Below are 21,482 nucleotides of genomic sequence, written 5' to 3'. Positions count from 1 at the left end.
GCCTTCTTTTCTCCATACTTTAACTCCACAGTGATGTAAATTTTACCGAATTGCAGTGAACATGACACAGAAGAATAAATACAAGAAAGATTGAACAGAAAACAATTTTTAAAAAACTAAATCAGGATATAGTACACCTCTGTCTATTACTTATTTCTCAGGAGCAGGGCTAGAGCAGGTTTATGAATCCTTATTTCATCCATCCATCCATCCACCCACAAGCATAACACCAGGTTCTATGAGAGCCCAAGAGGAATTTAATTTAGGGACTCTTGTTCATTGCAATTATGTCATCTCAGGAGAGAGGGGAGTTTTTTTTCTTCTTTTTATTATTATTTTCAAGCAACCAGTGGAATTAGTTGATTAGCTGAGCTGCCTATACCTTGAGGCTCCCAAGGATTTACACAAACCTAAAGCATAAACATAAACTACCAATGAAATATTAGAGCTCAGTGAATGTGGTAGAAAGTGCCAAATACATAGTCTCAATTACAAAACTCATAAATTAATTTTGCTGCTGTTGGAAATCATTTATTCGGTGGTGCTTTATACCTCAACTGAGCTCTGCTGTAATTGAAATGCTTAAAAATCAAGCTCTGCTTTTTTAGCTGTGAGGCTGATCTAGATAAGGTTTAAAGATAAGGTTTAAAGAGAAATGAAGCAGGGCTCCTGACAGCAGCACACTGCTGCAAATCAAACTCTAACTCAGTGTAGCTGCATGTCCCACAGTGAGAAAATGAGAACTCATGCAGCTGCAGATAAACCTCACTGACGGTGAGTCATGAGGTGGATCCAAACTAACCACTGCCCTAAGAGTGAGTAGCAAACTGGACTTTGGACAAAATGTGCTGTTTAATCTAGCACAGCAGGTTTATTAAGTGCAATCCGGTACTGTTTATGTATCGTACATTGATATGAAATGCTCTTGTGCAGCATATCAGCCTGGATAATGATTGTTTACACTGTGTGTTAGTCATGTATTTATGTTCGTTCAACTAAATCACAGCACCAATAACTAAAACCTTCACATAACTACAGTTTTTTGAAATAAGGACATTCAAAATGTGTTTTTTCCCCTCTTTGGATGTCAAAATAAAACTCATTTGATATTTACTTCTTCTTTTTTTGCTAAAATGTATAAGCATTTTATACAGTAAATACTTTAGTAAGTGTGTTATATTTTCTTGCGGAAAAATATAAAAACTGGTTGAGTTTGAAAGGATAAATATTGTACGTTGGTGAGGAAATCCCCAGTTAAATGCAGCAAATTTATAAAAAAATATTTGATCCACGTCAGCGCTAATTATTATTATTATTTCACAACTTCATAAGGGTTAAGAAAAATGATGAAGACGCCTCCACCTGAAATTAAAACAAAAGTCAAGAAATGGAAGTTGTGAGTCCCAAACTTTTAATTTTGAGTCTTAAAACAGTTATTTAATTTAGTATGTAAATTTAATCAATTAATATCTAGCATTTTTTTTTTTTAAAGATAAGTTTATCAAAACAACCTGCTAGAGAAACTGAACTTCAAAATCTCTAAAAACAAACAAACAAACAAACAAACAAACAAAACACACCTCAGTGGTGAATTTAATGTTGCTTTTTTACAGTGAACTTTAACCAAAACAATCAAAAAAACGTCTAGGTTCCCATGACGTTTCATATAATCCAGGAATACTGAGTCACGTTGAGACTCAGTATTTCCGGTCATGTATGACGTGTGACTTTTTAAAATTCATTTCAAAAAGAAAACATATATTTAAGAAAAATTACTGTTGCAATATTTTAAAATGATTACTTTGGAGAACTTACAACAGCTTACAATTATATCAATTTTGTTCCTGCTGAATAAATGTGCTCAAAATTATTTGGGAATTTTTCTAGCATATTTTCTATGACTTCATGATTTTGCAAAAAAAGGAAAAAAAAGAAGAAAATAAAAATTTGTTCTAAAGATTTTGACAACTGTTCAAGTGATACCAACACCTTTGTGTGAACAGCTGGTCTTTTAAGCCATTTTGTAAACACAATAACCTCTAAACTTCTAAGTTTACTGTAAAGCTTGTTTTTCCTGTCCTTGTTATTTGAAATGTCAAAAATTCCTTCGGGCTTCTTGCTGGTTTCTGGGTTTGGCACGCACAGGTACTTTCCAGCTGAGAGCACGCGCTAGCCCGAGTCAGAACCAGTCTCACCTGTGGATATGCTCGAAACGCCCCGCCCCTTTTCGCACATTGACCAATCAGCAACGAACTGCTGATCGTTTTTTTTCACAGACCGAGCAGCTGCTGCTTTAATATGCAAGGAGCAGCAGAGCGGGCAGGTAAAACACGAGGTGTAGCTCTAGTGTCAGGGCTCGGGATCAAAGTTTCATTTGATCAGCAGGTAGATCATTTATTAGTATTATTGCTCATTTGTACTGCTGCAAGAATCTACCTCGTTAGTGATGGCAAGACGAAATGGGAGGAAGAACCAGCTGCCAGACCTTTACTATGAGGGTTACATGGAGAAGAGGTCCTTCAAAGATAAGGTGGATCCTGCAATTCTGTTTATCTGTTCATTTTTTTTTTATTGTTTGTTTCATTAGTTTTTCAAAGATACATTATCGTTTTAAAACTGCATAATCCCTATTAAGAGGCTGGAGTTGCTGACATAGTTGCAAACCGATTGTGGTGATAAAATAATGGACTTATGACTAGCATCAATTACTTGTTTTAATTGGATGTTGATTATGCTATAAAAATTAGACACAGTACATGGAAAGGACAGTTTGTATGTTGAACACTGGACTGGTGTCTAACACAGTAATTAAGATAATGCAAAATGAGTAAAATGTGGATTAATCAATGTTCTTTCTCACTGCAATGTCCTACAGTATTATTTCAGTTTCACATATTTATTATCTTTTGCAGCTCTTTTTGAACGAATGACAATTCGTCTAATGTGATCAACATTTCGAACTGTGAAATGCTTTTTGTTAAATGATTCAAAACCAACAACTTGCGCTGGCTTCTGTCTTTAAATACATCAGACAATAGCATGTACTTTGCAGTTTTTGTGCTTTTTTAACTTCACTGAAAATTGGATGATGTTCGGCAACATTTAGTTGGATGCATGACTTACAAAAAAGCGTACTTTTCTGTTGGATAAAAAAAAAAACTCTACAGAAGAGCCGACAACAAGTTCTTTTATGTGTTATAACTGTTTTATGGAAGAAAAAAACAAAACAAAACACTGAGTGAGTAAAAAAAAATCTGTATAGACGGTTTGGACCTGCAACTGGAAATCGGTTTTGTCCAGAAAAAGCCGGATCGGTGCATCAGTAGCTGGAATACATATTTTCTTATTGTTATTATTATTATTATTATTATTATTATTATTATTATTATTATTATTATTATTACAAATGAATGTTTGATATTGCAAAATTATCTGTGAGGAAAGCAGCATATAATGATTGGACTTTTCTGCACAGTTGCGTGTCCAACTGGTCCGTTGGCTTGTCTGTCTGCTCTGTGTGTTACAAAGATCGGAGCAAACCAAAAACTGACCGGAGATTAAAGGGTCAAACAGGCGACACGAGCTCTAAACTCAACCAATCCAGTTTGGTTGAGGATGAGAATCTGCTCTTCCCAAAAATGCCCTGGAAAGTTTGACCTGACATTTCTGGGTTTAATCTCGCTGTTCTGTTGCCGTGGTTGCATGATTTGGATTAGGTCCAGCCAGTTCTACCTAATTACTGTTGTTTTTCTGGCACATTGTTTCTGATGCTGACTCATAAACAGATATGGAGCAGATACAGTCTAGATAGTATCTGCTCTGGTCACAGGGTCCCTACTTACTTCCTTGTTGTTGTTTACCTTCTTCTTCTTCTTCTTATATTTTTTCCACCTTTTCTTTCTGCTCAGAGTCAAAATGTTTTCGCTGTGTGTGTTTTTTTATTGACCTCGTCTTCCTGTGTGTTTGCGCAGACGTCTCGGAAGCTGTGGACCTGCTTGTGTGGGAAAACACTTTTTTTCTTCAATCACAAAAGAGACGAAGATGTGAGTCTTCTCGGAGACGTGTTCTAATAAAGCCACCAGATTCGTCTGTTGCTCATTGCTCTTTGCTTGCGTCATCAGTACGTAGAGAAGCTGGATCTGTGTGGACTGGTCTCGGTGACGGACGACAGCAGCCCAGATCCCAACCTGGACGCGGCCAGATTCAACGTTCAGATGACGACGGGAAGCATCAAGTTTACTGTGAGTGGATTCGTGCAGAATCACTCCTCCTGTTATTTAGCTTGTTCGAATTCATTTTCTTTTAAAATTTATCTGAATATTAGTGTCAACTTCTTTTTTTCTTCTTTTTCTGCAGGCCCCAAATGCAGAATCTCGGGAACTTTGGAAGGGATATATCCACTCTGTGGCTAAGGTCTATCCTCTTGTCATTGTTCACACTTCACCATTTTGTTTTCCTCCCACTCCCACACTCCCGCACACACACATGGTTCAAATATGAAATCGTGTCTCCCCGCAGATGGAAGTACCCCTCACCCTGAACCTGCTGCCGGGTCAGATCCACATCCTGAGAGAGACGGTCCAAAAGGAGAAGGAGAGGCTGACAAATCCAGAACCGAAACAGATTCCTCCCGCTGCTGTCAAAACAGAAATGCCTGCGTGAGTCTCACTGGAGTAAACCACTTCTAAAATGAGATGAAGAAGAACAAATGAGTGAAGGGAGTGGGGTTTTCCTGTGCTTCGACGCAGTTGCTACTACGAGGTGCCTTATCTGGAGGCCGAGCTGCTGCTGGAGAGAGAAGCCAGCAAAGGGAACATGTTGCTGAGACCTGGGAGGCAGAAGGGCTCCTTCGCCATAACCACCAGACAGGATCTTGAGGGGTAAACAAACACGTTTGAAGCTGCTATGGTGACAACAGCCACAACCAGATTTCCCCTAGACATAAATTTCCAACTGTGGTTCAATCGACTGTGTTGTTTTTTTAATTATTATTATTATTATTATTATTATTATTATTATTATTATTATTATTATTATTATTATTATTATTATTATTATTATTATTATTATTATTATTCAGTTCATCGGTCTCTCTTTCAGAAAGATGTTCTGTCACTATCGCATACTCCCAAAACCAGAGGGAGGCTTCTACATCGCCGTGGACAAACCTGTGAGTATCGATCGCACTAAATTTTTACCGCATAGAAAGAATTGTTAAAATATAGTTTCCCTTTTGTGCAGTCAGACAAGCATCTGAACACAAACAATGCAGTATCTTGGAGAAAAAAAAGGATATTTTAAAGTTACAACCAACATAATTATTGTGGGGGTTTTTTCAGATTGCAAAGTAGTGCAGTGGAAGAAAAGTTATACATTGGTTTGTGTTGTAGATTTACAGATAAAAGCTACTTAACTGTGTTGTGCATTTGGATTTAAACCTTTTATTCCTAAAATGAATAAAGAGAAGCAGGCGGTTTAGATCAGAACATGTATCTGTATGGCTCAGTCAAAGTTCAGACCTAAATCCAGTTAAGTTCCTTCTTAAAACTATTTTTTATTAACAAGTTGTAAAAATACCAGCCTTCAGATGTGCAAAACTGCACGACTTTTGAGACCTTGGCCCCGAGAGTCTTACAGCTGGGGGCCATAATACAAATGCACTCCTCGCTTTTCAGGTTTTTATTTGTAAAAACAGATGAACTCACAAATCAAATACAACGGGTTCAAGGAGTGTGACTCCATTTCCAAGGGATTCCAGTGGCATTTGTTTACGCGGTAATAAAACCTCAGTCAAACCTGATGCACTGGATAGCTGAAGCGTTTTATGACTTTGTCATAGTAATGAGTGAATGAATGAGTTGGTTTATGGAAATCCTGGTCAAGCAGGAGGCGACTGCCAGTAAAAGTTGAGGTGGCTGCCAAAATGTTGTATAAATTAAAGACGTGGATGAATGACGTTTCGCTTTAACTAGAACAAGTTATGAAATGAGAGACTTTAAACTTAGCTGTCCAAAATTTGTGCGCACATGATCTGCGCTGCAGAATCTGCGCTTTTGTTTCCTTATTGGACTGAATTGCTTTACAGCGGTTCAGGACGTTGCTCTTTGTGCAGGTCCACTTAAACTCGCTGCATGACGTGGTCGCCTACATGGTGGAAAAAACCGATGGGTCTTTGACTCCCCTCAACATCGAGGCTCATTACGACAAAAACATCTGTATGTAAACTGATTTTCTATTCTTTTTTCCCCAAACACACACAAACTCGCTATTTGTTTTTATTTAACTAAGTATTCGTAATCAAATTCTGAACATCCTTCCTCTTACAGCTTTTATTGCCACTGATAATGAAAGCGGTGAGAGGACCCAGCGGCCTTTGCTGCCACCAGAGCGTCCCATTCCAGGTACTGTCCTTCAACGCACTGTTTTTCCATCCTTGAGAATCAGCAAAAAGAGACATTTCTCTTATGTTTCAGTCTCGTTCTTGTGATTCCAATCAGCTACAGCAGTTTCAGGAAAAATCACTTGGAATACGTTCTCGCAGACACGAGAAACAGAAGTTGTCGCGATAAAAGTAGTTGATTTGGAAAAATGAAATTCATCTCCACAGTCAGATGGGTTAACACACGTTACAGGTGAGGTTGTTCCGTGACGCCGCTGAGGTTCTGTCCGCCTCACCCTCACCTATTCAACGTCCAGTGAAGCGTTCAGGGTCTGCGTTCGTCACCTTTCAGCGACTTTTGTTCTGGACTTTCAAACTAAAAGGCAAATGTCATCACAAAAGAAACGGAAAAACACCAACAATAAACATGTGAGCTCTAAAAATAGAAGTAGAATTTGTTTCTGATAAGGATCAGAGAAAGAATGTAAACCGAGCCATTCGCTAATGTTACAACCAAAAACGTCAGTGCGCCTTACTGGGATTTTATTTGATGGACTACCGCAGGCTAATGCATAACTGCGAACATAATTTTTTAAGTGATACCACTGATAGTCAGTGGCATCACATTTTGGACTTTAACTAGGCTATTCTGACAGAATATTTTGAGTTTAGCTCAGGATGTGGGCTTTGGATTGTTGTGCGGCTCAGAACCGAAGTCTCTAGCAGACTTCAACTGTATTTAGCTATAAATTAGCTTCCCTGCAAAAAAGCCCAACAACAAATAAATAAAAGGATGATACTTGGATGTTAACAGATACAAAAAACCACAAAAACATTTTCATAGATTAGTCATGATTTTTGACCAAGTTTTTCCAAGATCAATCATAAAAAGATCTTGGATTACTAAACACACCCTGTTAAGAGTTTGTCTATGCCACTCCATTTTCATTCCCAATCTGAATTGCATGTTTTCTCTCTAGTTACTGGAAAAGCGAGGAATGATGAAACAGAACCAGTCGAAAATCCGCCTGCTACTGATAAGAGTGAGTAGACCTGCCCTCAGTCATTCCATCCATCATTCCTGGCACCCGGCCCGCTTGTTCTCCGAAAATAAACTGGTGGCTCTTCATTTTTGTCCGCGTCTGTCACTCACTAACAACCTGTGTTCAAACAGAGGAGAAGAAAGCGTTTGTCATAGATGGCTGCTCCTCTGGTGAAACTCTACGTAAGTTCTTCCGTCTGACTATTTCCACTCAGTAGAAAATAGTTTCCTTTATCCACCTGGACTCACAGCTCACTCTTCTCTGCGTTACTTAACCAGCGGTACCAGAACCGAGGAAACTACCGCCATGTCCAGCTCCGCGAACGTCTGCCCCAACTCCACCGGCTGCCAAACCCGCTTCCCCTTCAAATGCTCCTGAGAAGCCCAAGATGGTCCCAAATCCAGAAATGGAGAAGCAGAGTAAGTCCTGTCACGACAACCAATTTTGCTGGATGATAAATCGTCCCAGAGGTTATCGCGATAAACGATAATATTGTTCTTTTGAGACCATTTTCAAGCAAGAACACATTTCTATGGATCAATAAACCTTCAATTCTGATGAACATTTACCACTGGAACTGGAAGGCATTTTTAATACCCAAAATAAATAAAACAGAAACAACAAATAAAATCAAATTTTGATAATCCTCAATGATCTGAAGGAGGAAGTGTTTCATCCGATTCATCGTCACTGAGGGAAAAAGCTCATTTTTATACAGCATTTGTCGAATTTATACAGCAAATTAATCTGCACAGAGCTAAAAATATGTTTGTTTTTTATTTTTAGTTCTTCCCGCAGCTTTGTCGGAGCTGAAACTGAAGCTGGGGCAGAAGAGCAAGGTGCATGCTTAACTTCTACAGTCATCCTGGTGGACAGAAACACATTGGAGCAACGAGCAGAGCTGAATGGAGGCACATGCAGATCTGCAGGTCCTCTTCCTCCTCATCCTCCTCGGTTAGCTGTCTGCAGTAAAGCCTCTCTGCAGATCAACACCAGATTGATTTGCCTCCTCTGGACATTTATTAGCAAATCAATGGACAGTGAAGATGGCTGGACAAATTATCTACTCGTTTCTCTTGTTCATTTTGCACTTTAGCTATTGACTAAGCCGCCTCAGACTTTCCGTTAGTGTTTTTTCCTTCTTACTCTTGGAATAAAATGAGTAAAAGTATGTAAATACTGTGTGCGTACAATACGCACACAGTATTGTATTAATGCTTAATACGAAATCTGTGTGCAAAACACAAAATGTGACGGAAATAAGGGATGAGATTCACTTATTTCAGTTTTTCTCTGTGAATGTAAACCTCTTTGTCTCATCAGCTTTGATATGACAAACTTCTAGTATGTGCTATGCAACATATATAATTTATACATAGTGAATTAATCACCTGTATAGTTTGCAATCCATTTTCACGTTTAGATTATTTTTTTGTTATAGCTTAAACTTTTCTGTTGTCTGAAAAGAAAATGTCCAGACGAATCGTTCTCACTCCTTTATTACCTCAATTACTGATACACTAGAGTGGAAAAATGAAACTATTTACAATAAATTGTGACATGTTGCCAGCATGTGAAATAAAGTGTAATTACCTCTCAGCTGGATGAGTCGTTCTGTAAAGCAAAGCAGGCTACATTTACTCTGGACGAGATGAACTAGAACACCAACATGGACGTCGCAGTACAGAGTTGAAGGCGTGTCCGTCCCGTGGTTCTGAATCACGTTTTGATTTGTTGCCTCTGCGCGAAAAGCCTTAAAATGAAGTCGCTCTCTTATTTTAGGGGCTTATTTTTAACACTGAAAAGTCAAAACTTTCCTTTTTAGTACATTCAAAAAGGAAAGGTGAATTAATCTAATCCTAATTTCTCAGTTATATTTAATGTCTGATCCTAGAAATTGAATGTAATCGAAGCATTTCACAATTTTTAGATATTATTTAATTTCTCTTTGCCACTCTTCAACACGTCTCTTAGGTAAACCGGATGTAAACAGCTAATCCAGCTAATCCTTGTCTGTATCTAAGAGCGATTAATCATTTTAAAACAACTGGTACTGTAACTTGTAGTCACCAAGTTTCCACTGTAAGAAACTTTCTACATATCAACCAGATGAGTTTTGTCCGAAAACCATCACAAACATGTGAGTATAACATTTCCTTTTGGTCAAATGAGAATAAGATTGAGGTTTTTCAGAAACTGACACTCTGGTTTATTTCAGGAAAAACAGAAATAATATGTGGAACAGCATCTTATGGCTTTGTTTAGGCCTCTTTCGCTTGCATTGATTGCATCATGAAGTCTTTGAAACATCAAGACATTTTCCAGGAAAAACCAAGCGGCCGCAGCCAGAAAAGTTGACTCTCACTGGGACTTTGGCTGATCTTTCAAACTCTGTGCCTCTCCTTTGTGCGATATGTTGGCATCAAAAGCCTGAATTAAACCGAGTTGAAGCCAAAGCACAATCCAGAAGTCGTAGGAACCCAAATAATTGAGTTTCAGGCCTACAAAACAATCTCCCTCTATGTGTTCCAACATTGTGAAACGTTGAAGACATATAAGTTTTGTCCTATTGGGAATGAAGGCTTATATTGTAGCAACAGCTTTTCAGCGTGAGTTTATTACAATCCTTTGAGAGGTGAATTATTTTAAAGGCTTTTCACACAGATTGCCAATAAGAGAGGAGATACAGACTATTAAATACTGCTGAGCCACACACAGGACGGTCTCTCCACTACAAACAAAGCAGAGACATCAGATGGACGGACGTGTCGTGGCTTTAATGTTAGCGTCGGAAAGTTTTAACAGGAAGCTCAAGACCTACATTAAATAACATATGACTATCATTTGTAACTGTAAATACTGATGAGTAGCGTCCCTTGGCAAGAAGTCAAACATCTCGTCACAATACAGTTAAATAATCCAGTTCAGTGCTGAGCTGCTTAAGTGTTGGACATTGTTTATGTCGGACTGGTTTACTGATGAGTCAACAAAGTTATGACCTCCTCATACTGAAGCTGGCGCAGAGCAGGACGTTAAAACAAAACAAGCAGGTATGTAGAGGGGGCTGAGGGGGGGGCTGCACATGTTTGGTGTGGCCTGAGGAGGAAGGCACGGGGACGGAGCATGACTCATGAAGCTGCAGCCGACGGCACAGCTGACCGTTCAGGTGAAGCTGAGGAAGCAGCGGCCAGCGCTAAAAATTGCCGCCCTAGCAACTGGATGAATATGCAGCGAGACTGACTACTCAGACTTGGGCCTAATGAGTCCAAAGCATAGCGACCAGCCGGCAGATTCTGTCACTCGGATCGCCTGTTTGCTCCCCTAAAAAATTGAAACAAAATTTAAAAAAAATCTAATTTTGCCTCCATGCAAGGCAGAAACGGCTGAGATTAAGTGGTGTAGCTGTTCTGCTGTGTGCGTCTCCGCCTGCAGTCGGTGCAGAGGATTCGACCTGCAGCGGTGACTGAAGCCGGGTGGAGCCGAGGGCGGTGGCGGCGGCGTCTAGGTGAGGCTGGCGTTGGAGCTGCTGGTGCCGCTGTTCTTCCTCTGGCCGCTCTGGACCGCACTGGGAACCTGCAGGCCTGTCACCACAGAGAAACTCCCGTTCCACACCTGCACGGGAGGGTGTGGGGGGGGGAAGCACATCCAAGAACCGTTTTCAGATCTGTTACTCCAGCAACAGACGCTTTGAGAGAAAGTTTTCTCACCATGAAAGCTGGGATGACGGGCTGCTGGAACTTTGTTCTAAAAGTGTGCATCAGCTGCTTGGTTTTAGCGTTGTAGAACGACAGAACACCTGCAGAGCAAAAACCAGCAAAAAAATAGAAATAAAAAAATCACACTTGGTGGAGAAATCCAACAGTGTCAGCCACGCCCAGTCTGGATTAGAAGCTTTTTGTTCTATTTGGTTTTTCTCTATCCTCAGAGAGTACTGGTTACGCTTACTTGAATAACCTTTTTTTGGGGGGAAAAAAGGAAACTTATACGAGTAGTTTTACTGCACTGTACTTTTTACTTTTACTTGATTAATATGAGCTTTTGCTACTCTTGCTTGTGTAGATTGGTTTTGATTTAAAGAAATAGACTTAAAATTTTAGAAACATTTGTTATATATGAGATGACGTTTATGCTGATCTGAGCATTACTCAGCAATTCCTACATGTCGCTGTTTACATCTTTACTGTTTATTTTCTTTTCATAAGTATGATTATTTCTTTTGAAAGGTTACATATGTATTAAATGAAAAGCCTGCGTATCGTGTCCTCCCAGCTGAACTCCTCGCCTCGCCGCGGTCTCACCTTCGTCGTAGTTGACGTAGACTCCTATAGTGTTCGGGATGGGGCAGTCGAGGGTGCGCGCCTTGTTGTTGTGCTTGGCGGTGAGGCTCTGCTGCAGCCAGTTGTTCAGGTGGATGCACCAGGAAGCGCTGCTCTTCCCCAGCTGGTCGAACCTGCCCAGGCTCCGCAGAGCGATGCCGACGGCGAACGCCTTGCTCTCCCTGTCCAGCTTCACCTCCCAGTACTGCTGGCCAGCGTCGATCATGGTGTCGGCTGTCGGGAGACGATCATGTACGATCAACGCCTTTCTAGAGCCGCAGAGGCAGCACAGAAACATCCGACACCACGTCTAATGTCTTGCGAAAATATTCGCACCCATCAAGAGTTTTCTTATTTTTCATGTTATGCACACAAGCCTAAGTGTAGCTCATGTGGACGTGTGCAACAAAACAAAAAAAAAAAATCTTGTTTGTGTCGCTATTGTTGTAAAGATAAAAAAAAAAACGTTTCCAGTGGTCAATTTGCCCTCCCCAGCCAAATGAACAAAGTCAAGCAAAATTTATATAGATTCATTTTGCTCTAAAATTCATTGACACAAAATTTTGTTTGATTTTGCAATCAATTAAAAATAGAACATAAATTAATTCTCCTCTGAACATCAACTTCTTTTTAAGGATTCGAGGAACTTCATTGTCTCACCAGCTCACATTTACATGTTTAAAGTCCCTGTTTACCACTTCTCTTTTTGCCACTGCACAGTACCGTTTCATCTTTGCTTGTTCATTGTGTTACATTGTTATCATGTGAAACGCTTTGCATGCCTATCAGCCTGAATGCAGACATGCAAAAACATTTACTATCTTTAGTCTGACAGTTCGCCGGCTGCGTGTTGCTCTCACCCAGCACGGTGTAGGACTCCGCGGTGAACCTGTCTCTGCCCGGCCGCGCTGTCGGCGCCCTCTTGGGAGACATCAGCGCCGACCTGCTCACACGAGAGACGGATGCTGGAGACCCCCAGAGGAAACGCTGAAACGTTCCTCGCGTGCAGCGGCGGAGTCTTACACAAACCTGGCGGGGGAGTGCAGAGGGGAGTTGGTCCTGTTCTTCTCTTTGCGGATTTCCTGCACCTTTCCTCCGCTGCTGTCCCAGTCCACGCTCAGGTCGTCCACCTTCAGGTTCTGGTGGGCCGAGCTGGAGTCCAGTTTGAAGGTGAATGCTGCGTAGACCAACAATACGGTTTTGATTGGGTGCGGATTTGCAGCTCAAACAGAAGAACTTTCTAAGCCTGAATCGATTACTTAAATGATCCGTCTGCTAATCGAGTAATCGATTAATCGTTAACTGGAGTATACAGACATTCCCTGAAAGAAAACAAAAAATATATACATTTTACTTTTACGACAAAAAGACTTTGTAAATATGTTCCACCCAAAGTTTTAACTTCGCACGATTAAAAGTTTGTAAAAATAAAAAATAAACCCATTGACCCCTACAAAAACCATGTCATTAAACCATCTCTTGCTATCCAATTATTAATTCTACTAACAGAAAAAAAATTTCAACAGATCAGATCATCAGGTATTGATGTTTAGCCAAACAGAAATAGCTGAGCTTTAATGTTAAAAGTGTTTTTTTTCAGCTGCAGATGCATCCTTTGCTATAAACGGCGTTAACTAAAGAATGCTGTTATTGCATTTTAGGCATGAAAACAGCAATAAAAAAAAAATAAAAAAATTCAAATAGAAACTGAGTCATTTACATATTTCAATTAATTTCCAGTGTTGAATAAAAAAGCTTAAGAGGTGAAATGGAAAACAATCTGCAGAATGTGTCAGGCTTGTGATCCCATTGATCGTCAGAATAATCGATTACTAATAGTTAGTTTGCTGGTTATCCCACCGTGGGTTTCTATTGTGACTGGCTCAGAGAACTCTCCGGCCACGGCCTTGTTGCACGCCCTCACTCTGAACGTCATGTAGCGGGTGTCGAAGCGCAGGCCTGAGAATAAAAACGGGAGCACTGAGTAACTTTGGTCAGAGTTTAGCCGCGGATCTCTGGCCGCAGGCCTCCTGCTACCTGTGAGCGTGTGCTCTGTCTCCCGGATCCCCTCCACCACCATCCAGGGGTAATCCTCTCTGATACGCGGCGGGCCCTCGTGGTTCGTCCGGCGGTGCTCCAGGATGTAGTGCTCTATCTTGTTGTCGGGTTCCGGCAGGGTCCAGACGATGGTGACGGTGTTGTCACACACTTGGCACTCTGACACCTGGATCTCTGGAGTGGCGGGAACTGAAACGAGGAGGGCGAGGGCGGGTGACTACTCCCCTCAGACTCATTTCAGAACAGAAACAGGTTCTGGAAAGGTCGAAAAGAGCTCGTCTCGTATTGTACTTTGAAATCACAGGACAGTTTCAGGCATCACGTTCTCCCACCAGGGGGCAGACTTCCACCATTCAGGCTGACTGCGGTAAACCATGCACACTTTCCACCAAGGCCAAGAAGCTCGCCGTCTACAAAACCCATTTCCTGACAGCTGACCCGTAAACAGCTGCACATCATCAAACAGTAAAACGAGCAGCGAACAGCAGCTACTAAGTCTTCTGACTATGAAATCCCTGTTAAGTTTTAAAAACCAAGGTTCCTTACACAGGTGTGAAATGACAGAACTTTGTGGTTTCCCTTCAGAGTGCGACCCCTTTCACACTATGAGTCGTCATTTGACTCACTGTCATACTTGCTCGGCTAAGTGGGGCACGTCGCAGGAAGTCCACATGTTTGACACAAAGCCTTTTGTTTGGCTCCAAGCTCCGTTTTCAGGCTGTGCTGCAGACAATAGCCCTCGCTGTGCGCGCTTTTTCTCACCTTTGTGTCGTCAAAGGATCTAATTTTACTTTTGCAAGTTGCTTTGTAACCCTTCAAGTTTCTGAAGGAAGTTAGTATCACTCAATTAAGGCCGAGTACAGTCATTCTGACATGAAAAGACAGAAACGAGGTAAACTGAAGTCAAAAAGTAGCTTGAATATTTTTGCTGCACAGGTGAAACCTCATGCATTTGGTGTTCTGTATGAATAAGGGCTACAAAAGAAGTGCTGAAATAACTTTTTAGTACTTTCAATAAGCCCGAAGGTTAGCTCTGGCTTTCAGTTAAGAAAATAAATATTTGGATGTTTTTTGCTACTTTAATTCAGAGACACTTTTAATCATCAAAAGGCTGCAGTCTGTGTCACGTGATCCAAACACCACAGATAAATGCAGCTGCAGCGTGAGAACAGCTAAAGAACTGATGACTCAAAAAAATAGCAGTCGGACAAACGTCTGTGAGTTTTGCCTGCACAAAATTAATTTGAACTGTACTGAATTATGTTACGAGCTAAATTACCAACGTTACAAAACAAAAAAGTAGAAATAGTACCACTAACCTGCAACTGCTTTACATGACATCGTCGGCAGGAGAAAGACGTGTGTTTACCAAAAACTGCAGGCCAAATCAGACACAGCTTAGAAGAAAAAAATAAATATAAAGCTAAATTGTTTTCTGGTAAAAACATACTTGATTTGTAACTTGGTGGTAGCTCTGCTAACCAAGTTAACATTGTTAGAGCTGCATCATGAGGTTTTTCTTCGGAAAATGCAGCTGGAAAAGCAAATCCTGCAGCATCATAACCATTAGTAAGCTAAAAAGAAATTCCGTGGACCGTGAAAAACTGATGAACTGATTCATTATTCAACTCCAGTTTGAAGCTTCTTAATATTCAAGTAAATGCATGGGCATTTAAATCATTACATTTTTCAAAACATCTTAAATGGTTGCGCAGGATAGCTACGGATCTGTGAAGTTTTCTTCATAAACACGCCAGCAGCTGCCTCTGATGTGGGAGCAGTGTTATTAAAGAGTTTGTAGAAATACATGAGATCAGCAGCTTCTGCTCTCCATCAGATTTCTCACTTCAAAGCTCCCCGAGGGATCCCAGCACAAAAACGCCCTCTATAGATTTCAAGAGAGATCCTCTGTCAAGATTTTCTCGCAATCAAACTAAACTAGGTCGAGAACATTCATAACTCTGGGACTCCTGAATCAAGGACACATCGTCTCTCTTGTCTCTGTGCGATCACGGCAGATTGTACAGAGGTCAAAGCCACGATGCTCTCCACCGACATAGAGATGCCGTGAATAGTTTTCTGACTGAAATATTTGAGGGGTGACATCTTTCTTCACAGGAAGGACAAATATTAAAAGAAAGATATTACACTAAGTTAATAGCTAACTACTCAGAGACAGGATGTATGTTTTATTTATAAAATATGATAAATAGTCAGAGGAAAATTCCTTCATAAAGAGTTGCAAACGTAGACACAGGTAATGAAGGAATGTAGAGAAAAATCTGTACTTTATGAGGTTAAATTAGACACCGGTGGCCATGTGAACGTCTACAGGTGCATCTCAGTCAATTAGAATCACAAAAAAAAACAAAAAACTAATTTCAGTAATTCAACCAAAAGAAACTGGATTGTCCTCAGAGACGCCCTCCATTAATTAAAGTAAGCTGTAGAAGGTTATCGATAAACAAGCTGCTTCACTCAAGAAAAATAAAAAGAGTTAGGAGAAAGGAAAAGCTGTGGTATGAAAAGACAGTGGGAACCAAAATGAAGAGAAACTGCACTGAACCCCATTGAAACCCTCCTGGTTATTCTACTAAATATTGATTTCTGAACTCTTCCTGAGTTAAAACATTACTATTGCTGTTTCTAAATGAATATCAACTTGTTTTCTTTGCGTTACATAAAGTCTGAAAGAGCCGCATCTGTTTTGCTATTCTGATCATTTCCCATTTTATACAAATACTGAATTTTTGCTCGGAATTTTAGTAGTTCATAAAATGAACGATGTTCATTTTACTCAAACATTAACCTATAAAGAGTAAAATCAGAGAACTAATCATTTAAAGTGGTCTTGTAATTTTTTCCAGAGCTGTATATCACAGTGTGCTGGTGTTCAGTGACTCCCGAACCAGAGACGGCATCAGAAGCGTCTTAGCGGGGCGATGAGAGAAAGGACTCAACTGTAGCTCACTGGTCCAAAGTTAAATTTTCAGATTTAAAATTTAGGATATTATTTGGAAATCAAAGTCAAATGGGTCTGGATGAAGAGCGGAGCGGCATAGACGCCCAACTGCTTTGGTTTCCAATCAGTCCAAAGTCAGAGCAGCCGCCCTTCGTCCTTCGTTCTACTGACAACCTTTATGGAAACTTCACTGAGAAGCGTCTGCATTTTGTTTGAGTCAGCGGCTCTCTCTCTCTCTCTCTCTGAGAAACAGTGGCGCAAACCTGGGAGAAACTTGAGCCCCTGCAGCATCTCCCTCTCCTGGCTGAAGTCCACCATCAGGTGACTCATGTTGTCGCTGGCTTTTGCCTTCAGGGAGAGACGGAAAGCCGGGGCCATCGTCACGCTGCAGAAACAGGGACGAACAAAAAAACAAACAAACAAACAAACACACGAAACATGGAGTGGAAACAAGCGCCTGCTATTATTCGATTGAATAAAGGCAATTCTATCTAATAAATTGAGCAGAGCTACAGAGGGATCAGGGTTCATCCAGGGAGGGGCTGACACTAGATGGTACAGACTCAAACAAGAGCGTGCTTATTGTCTAACACATGGGTGTGGTGGCTACAGGTCTGAATGCATGCAATGACTATGACAAAAAAAAGAAAAAGAAAAAAAAAAGGAAGCAATAGATGTCTGAGTACCGTACCTATCCTTAATGTCTTTGGCCGCCTGGGGACGAGAAGCAGAGAGGGGGGAAGAAACAAGGAGAGAAGAGATACGGAACGGAGAGAAAACTGAGTCCATCGTGTTTTTGCTTAACATGAAAAGTTGCTGAGTGGCTGAGATCAACTTGCTGCACATGTGTAACAGATTCGTTCGTATTTTGGATGCTGGTTATTCAGCATGAAGATGTTCAGATGAACAGCGAGTAGGAGGAAAGCAGCGTTACAGCAACAGCAGCAGCAGCCGCCGGCGGCGGCGTGGTCGGTCACCTGGGTGAATCCGTCCGTCTCCGAGGAGCACAGCGTCTGATTGGCCAGCTCCAGCAGCTCCTCCGAGCTCTCCAGGGCTTTGGAGCAGGCGCTCAGCTGATTCTGGGGGGGGCAAAGAGAGAAACGAAAGAAAAACACAGAGGAGTACATCTGTTAGATTCTCACGATTATTTTCAGCATAATGAGGCTGCTGTGCTCCCTGCATCATTTGAGAGTCACAGCCCGGTCCCGCGGCCGCAGAGTCCTGAACGAATATCCATTTAATATGAAACATTTTTTTTTTTTAGTATCAGCAGTTAGGAGTGAATTAAAGCTGCAAAACGCTTGATTAGTTAGTGTCACTAAAATATTTCATCGTTTGGCTTTGCAACAAGAACTGACGCCGTTAACGTCGGCAGATGCTCATCTGCAGCGTAATTAGCGGCACATTTTTACGTGTAAACGGCCAGAAGCAAAGCAGCGGCTGGTTTTCTTACACAGCAGAAAGAACATCAACGATTGAGAGAGTGGAGAAAAAAAACCAAAACGCTGCAAGCAAACAAACCGGAGCCATTTTGAAAACGACGCCGATGCATTATGACCGTCATGTGTTGCCGAAGTCTTTTCTCTTTGTTTTTCAGTTATACTGGAAGCCATGAAATAAATTATTTGTTTGCAGCTGACGTACTTATGAATACTTAGGTATTCATTACCTGGTCCAAATTGTCAATTTACAACAACTAATTTCCATTTTTTAAATGTGTATTTTAATTGACATACAAACACAAAGAAGCGCATACAAGTGAGATTGAAGAAAAAAAATGTTTTACGAAAGCTTTTATGAATAAAAAGCTTTAAAAAAGGAGCACAGGGTGTACAAGTATTAGGTGGACACAACCAGCATGTGAAGAGGCTGCTCCGAATGCGTGTGCATGTGTTAGAAAGGCCTAGTCAAAGTCAAGAGTTGCACAGCAGAATGGATAAAGATTTGACCTTACATGCAAAAAAGCTTTGCGAAGCAAAAAACACACACCTCAAAAACATCAAAAACATTTGCAGCCTTAATTGAAAGAAAAATGTGGCTCTATTGGGTCAGGAGGAGCTAAATAAAAACACATGCCACATTTTTCCCAAAAAAGGAGGAAACAAAACAAGATTATGTTTTACTTTCTGTTGGACCCGATTAAAAAGAATCCCAATAAAAGTTCCAAGTTGTTAAATGAAAAAAAAAGAGCGACAATTTTCAACTGGCAGCGGTACTTCTGAAATATTACTGCAATACGAGCAACGGCTACCTGCAGCTCATATGTGCGGCTGGCTCTTTCCTGCTTGATCCGCGTCAGCATGTTCTCCTTCATCTCATCCAGAGCAGCGTGTAGGGAGCCGAATTCGGACTGCAGATCATCCTGCACCCGGTTGGAGTTCACCTGGTGTCACAGCAACCAACAAAATGATTTTTGTTTAAAATCAGGGCAACGTGGCGTCAGGACACCGTCCCTCAGGAAGAGCATGTACCTCCAAGTTCTCCAGGCTCTGTTTGAGAGTGCAGATGAAGTTGGAGATCTCCTCGTTCTTCACGGCCAGCGTGTGAGTGATCTTACGCAGAGACTCCTAAGGAAAGCACAATGAAAGCTGATGTTATGTTTGCTATAGAGAGCTGTGGGTTTCTCCTTTGCCCAATTGCTTTCCTACAGCAGTTGATGCTGCACTAATAAGAGCTAAACTGAAGTGGACACACAAGGGTTTAGGCTCTGAGCTCCCATTTGCATCCACTTCAGCAGGGACGACACTTCAGGAGCGGCAGGATGCGCATCTATAATTTGATAATAATGCACCCACACAATGATTCACAGATGGGAGTGGACTCACATTGTTACCCAGATCAGACCTCTGATAGGTCAGCCCTCCCCTGCTGTCCACCCACAGAGAAAGAGCCCATTCATTAATAAACACTGGCAAATGTTTGTTGTCGTGACAAGAGCTGCGACAAGGCCCCCCTCCCTCCCGTCCGGGACTGTTACAGTAATAATCCGTCGATAAACCACGACAGCTAACATTTCAACCAATTAAACTACTGGGAACTCTCAGTCCAGTCCCACATTCACACGACTGGCTAATTTCGCAGCCCCTCCGCCTGCTTCCTTTGTACACTACGCCCTGAAGACGGTCCTTTCCCCCCCATCAGAGACACCTGTTTCTCCGGCCACAGCCCACCTTCTGGTCTCCCATCCTCCAGTCCAGATGCACCGGCGCCGCTACAGCCGCAAACACCGACCGTATTCCCCCGCCGTCCCCCGGTTTGTGGTGTTTTAGCACGGCGGAACTGGTACTGATGCTGCCGGAGTGTAACGCATCTTCGGACGGACACCGATCACCAACGCCTTTGGGCCGTAGTGCTTAAAGCGCATGCGCCGAGACAGGATTGTGGGTAGTGAAGTTCCTGAGTTGTGACCTGAGAGAGGGATTGTGGAAAATACCTGGACACGTTCATCTGCAGTAAATTTTAAGCAGTAATAATAATAATAATAATAATAATAATAATAATAATAATAATAATAATAATAATAATAATAATAATAATAATAATAATAATAATAATAATAATAATAATAATAATAATAATAATAAGTAGATTTTTAGTTTATTTCTTTTCAGTATTTTTTTATTTATTCATTTATTTTGCCTCGTTATTTAAAATTTGTAATCTTAGTTCAACTTCAGTCATCAGATTGTGCGCTTTCTATTTTTTTTTTTTATCTTCAGTTCTTATTGAAGAAGAAATATGATCTTTTATCATCATCATCGTGGTCTTCATGACCATCATCATCACAAAGAACAATTACGTTTCCTCTATCGTGCAAACCAACCTCTGTTATCTGCACAGTTCTTGATTTTAATTTGTTTTATTTACTTCCCGACTTAAGTTAATTTAGCTCTTTGTTATTGTTGTTGTTGTTATTGTTGTCACTGACAATATTAATTTAATTTAATTTAATCAATAAAAAAGAAATTTTCAATCACGATAATGTAGTACAGAAAAATAAGGACAAATAATAAAACTAATTTGTCTTCACTATTATTACTAGCAGTAACAATAGTAGTAATAACTAAAACCAAGTGAACACATGGAAATTAAAATATTAAATAACAATAACACAAATAATTCAGTATAATGAAATATAATGGAATATGATATAATGAAAACTATTTTTAAAAAAATGCAAATTAAAAAAATTAAAAATTTAAATAAAGATAAATTGTCCAAAAGAAAGTGTAGAAAATTCAAGCAAAACACCAAAATGAAGCAAAAAACACCTTTCTGAGAATACAAATTGTTCAAAGTTTAAACTTTGCATTAAAACATGCATAAAATGTTCATCCACTGAGATAAAAAAAAACAAAAAAAAAACTTGCTTTTTAACCTTCTGTAACTTGGAGGCACAAATATTCTGGTAGACCCGTCACCAGTTCAATGTCTTTGAAAAATACAATGGAGCAGAGCTATTTGAAATCATCAAAACATTAAAATATAATCAATTCTTGCAGCAACTGATCAGATGTAATTATAGTTACTGATGTGATATGGCAATATTTACCAGACTTGTGCCTATCAACACTTTTACATTTTCTTTTAAGGTTTTAGGTTTTAGGTTCTTTGAGAGTGCATTGAGAGAGAGGAGGAAGACCTTCGACAAAGGTCATTGGGCCAGGACACAAACCCATGACTGGACACAGGACTCAGGCCTTATATACAGATTTATGAAGTGC

At 40.5% G+C, this 21,482-nt stretch overlaps 2 protein-coding genes across 3 annotated transcripts; one reads left to right on the top strand and one right to left on the bottom strand.

Annotated features, from left to right (window-relative positions):
* The first annotated feature begins 2,323 nt into the window (after window positions 1–2,323).
* LOC122838590 (signal-transducing adaptor protein 1-like) lies at window positions 2,324–10,873 on the top strand. The gene is made up of 13 exons (XM_044129332.1): window positions 2,324–2,530; window positions 3,972–4,043; window positions 4,122–4,241; window positions 4,357–4,413; window positions 4,519–4,658; window positions 4,749–4,880; window positions 5,101–5,170; window positions 6,113–6,215; window positions 6,327–6,401; window positions 7,360–7,422; window positions 7,554–7,604; window positions 7,701–7,841; window positions 8,209–10,873. The coding sequence occupies exons 1-13, from the start codon at window positions 2,447–2,449 to the stop codon at window positions 8,271–8,273; spliced, it is 1,173 nt and encodes a 390-aa protein (XP_043985267.1). The 5' UTR covers window positions 2,324–2,446; the 3' UTR covers window positions 8,274–10,873.
* fsd1 (fibronectin type III and SPRY domain containing 1) lies at window positions 10,185–20,142 on the bottom strand. 2 transcript variants are annotated; one of them, XM_044129330.1, is made up of 13 exons: window positions 19,929–20,142; window positions 19,230–19,325; window positions 19,010–19,141; window positions 17,736–17,837; window positions 17,450–17,472; window positions 17,022–17,143; window positions 13,776–13,985; window positions 13,599–13,697; window positions 12,762–12,915; window positions 12,599–12,681; window positions 11,721–11,972; window positions 11,130–11,218; window positions 10,185–11,034 (listed from the first exon to the last, which is right to left on the bottom strand). In XM_044129330.1, exons 1-13 carry the CDS (start codon window positions 19,941–19,943, stop codon window positions 10,924–10,926), a joined length of 1,488 nt encoding a protein of 495 aa, XP_043985265.1. In that variant the 5' UTR covers window positions 19,944–20,142; the 3' UTR covers window positions 10,185–10,923. The 2 variants fall into 2 exon arrangements, with proteins under 2 accessions (XP_043985265.1, XP_043985266.1); XM_044129331.1 differs by having other exon boundaries at window positions 12,768–12,915; window positions 19,929–20,139.
* Window positions 20,143–21,482: the final 1,340 nt, after the last annotated feature.

The sequence above is a fragment of the Gambusia affinis genome, linkage group LG10 (genome assembly GCF_019740435.1).
Source record: "Gambusia affinis linkage group LG10, SWU_Gaff_1.0, whole genome shotgun sequence".
Classification (NCBI taxonomy): Eukaryota; Metazoa; Chordata; class Actinopteri; order Cyprinodontiformes; family Poeciliidae; genus Gambusia; species Gambusia affinis.
The sequence above is the reverse complement of the archived record's forward strand: the minus strand, read 5'-3'. Positions and strand labels throughout refer to the sequence as shown.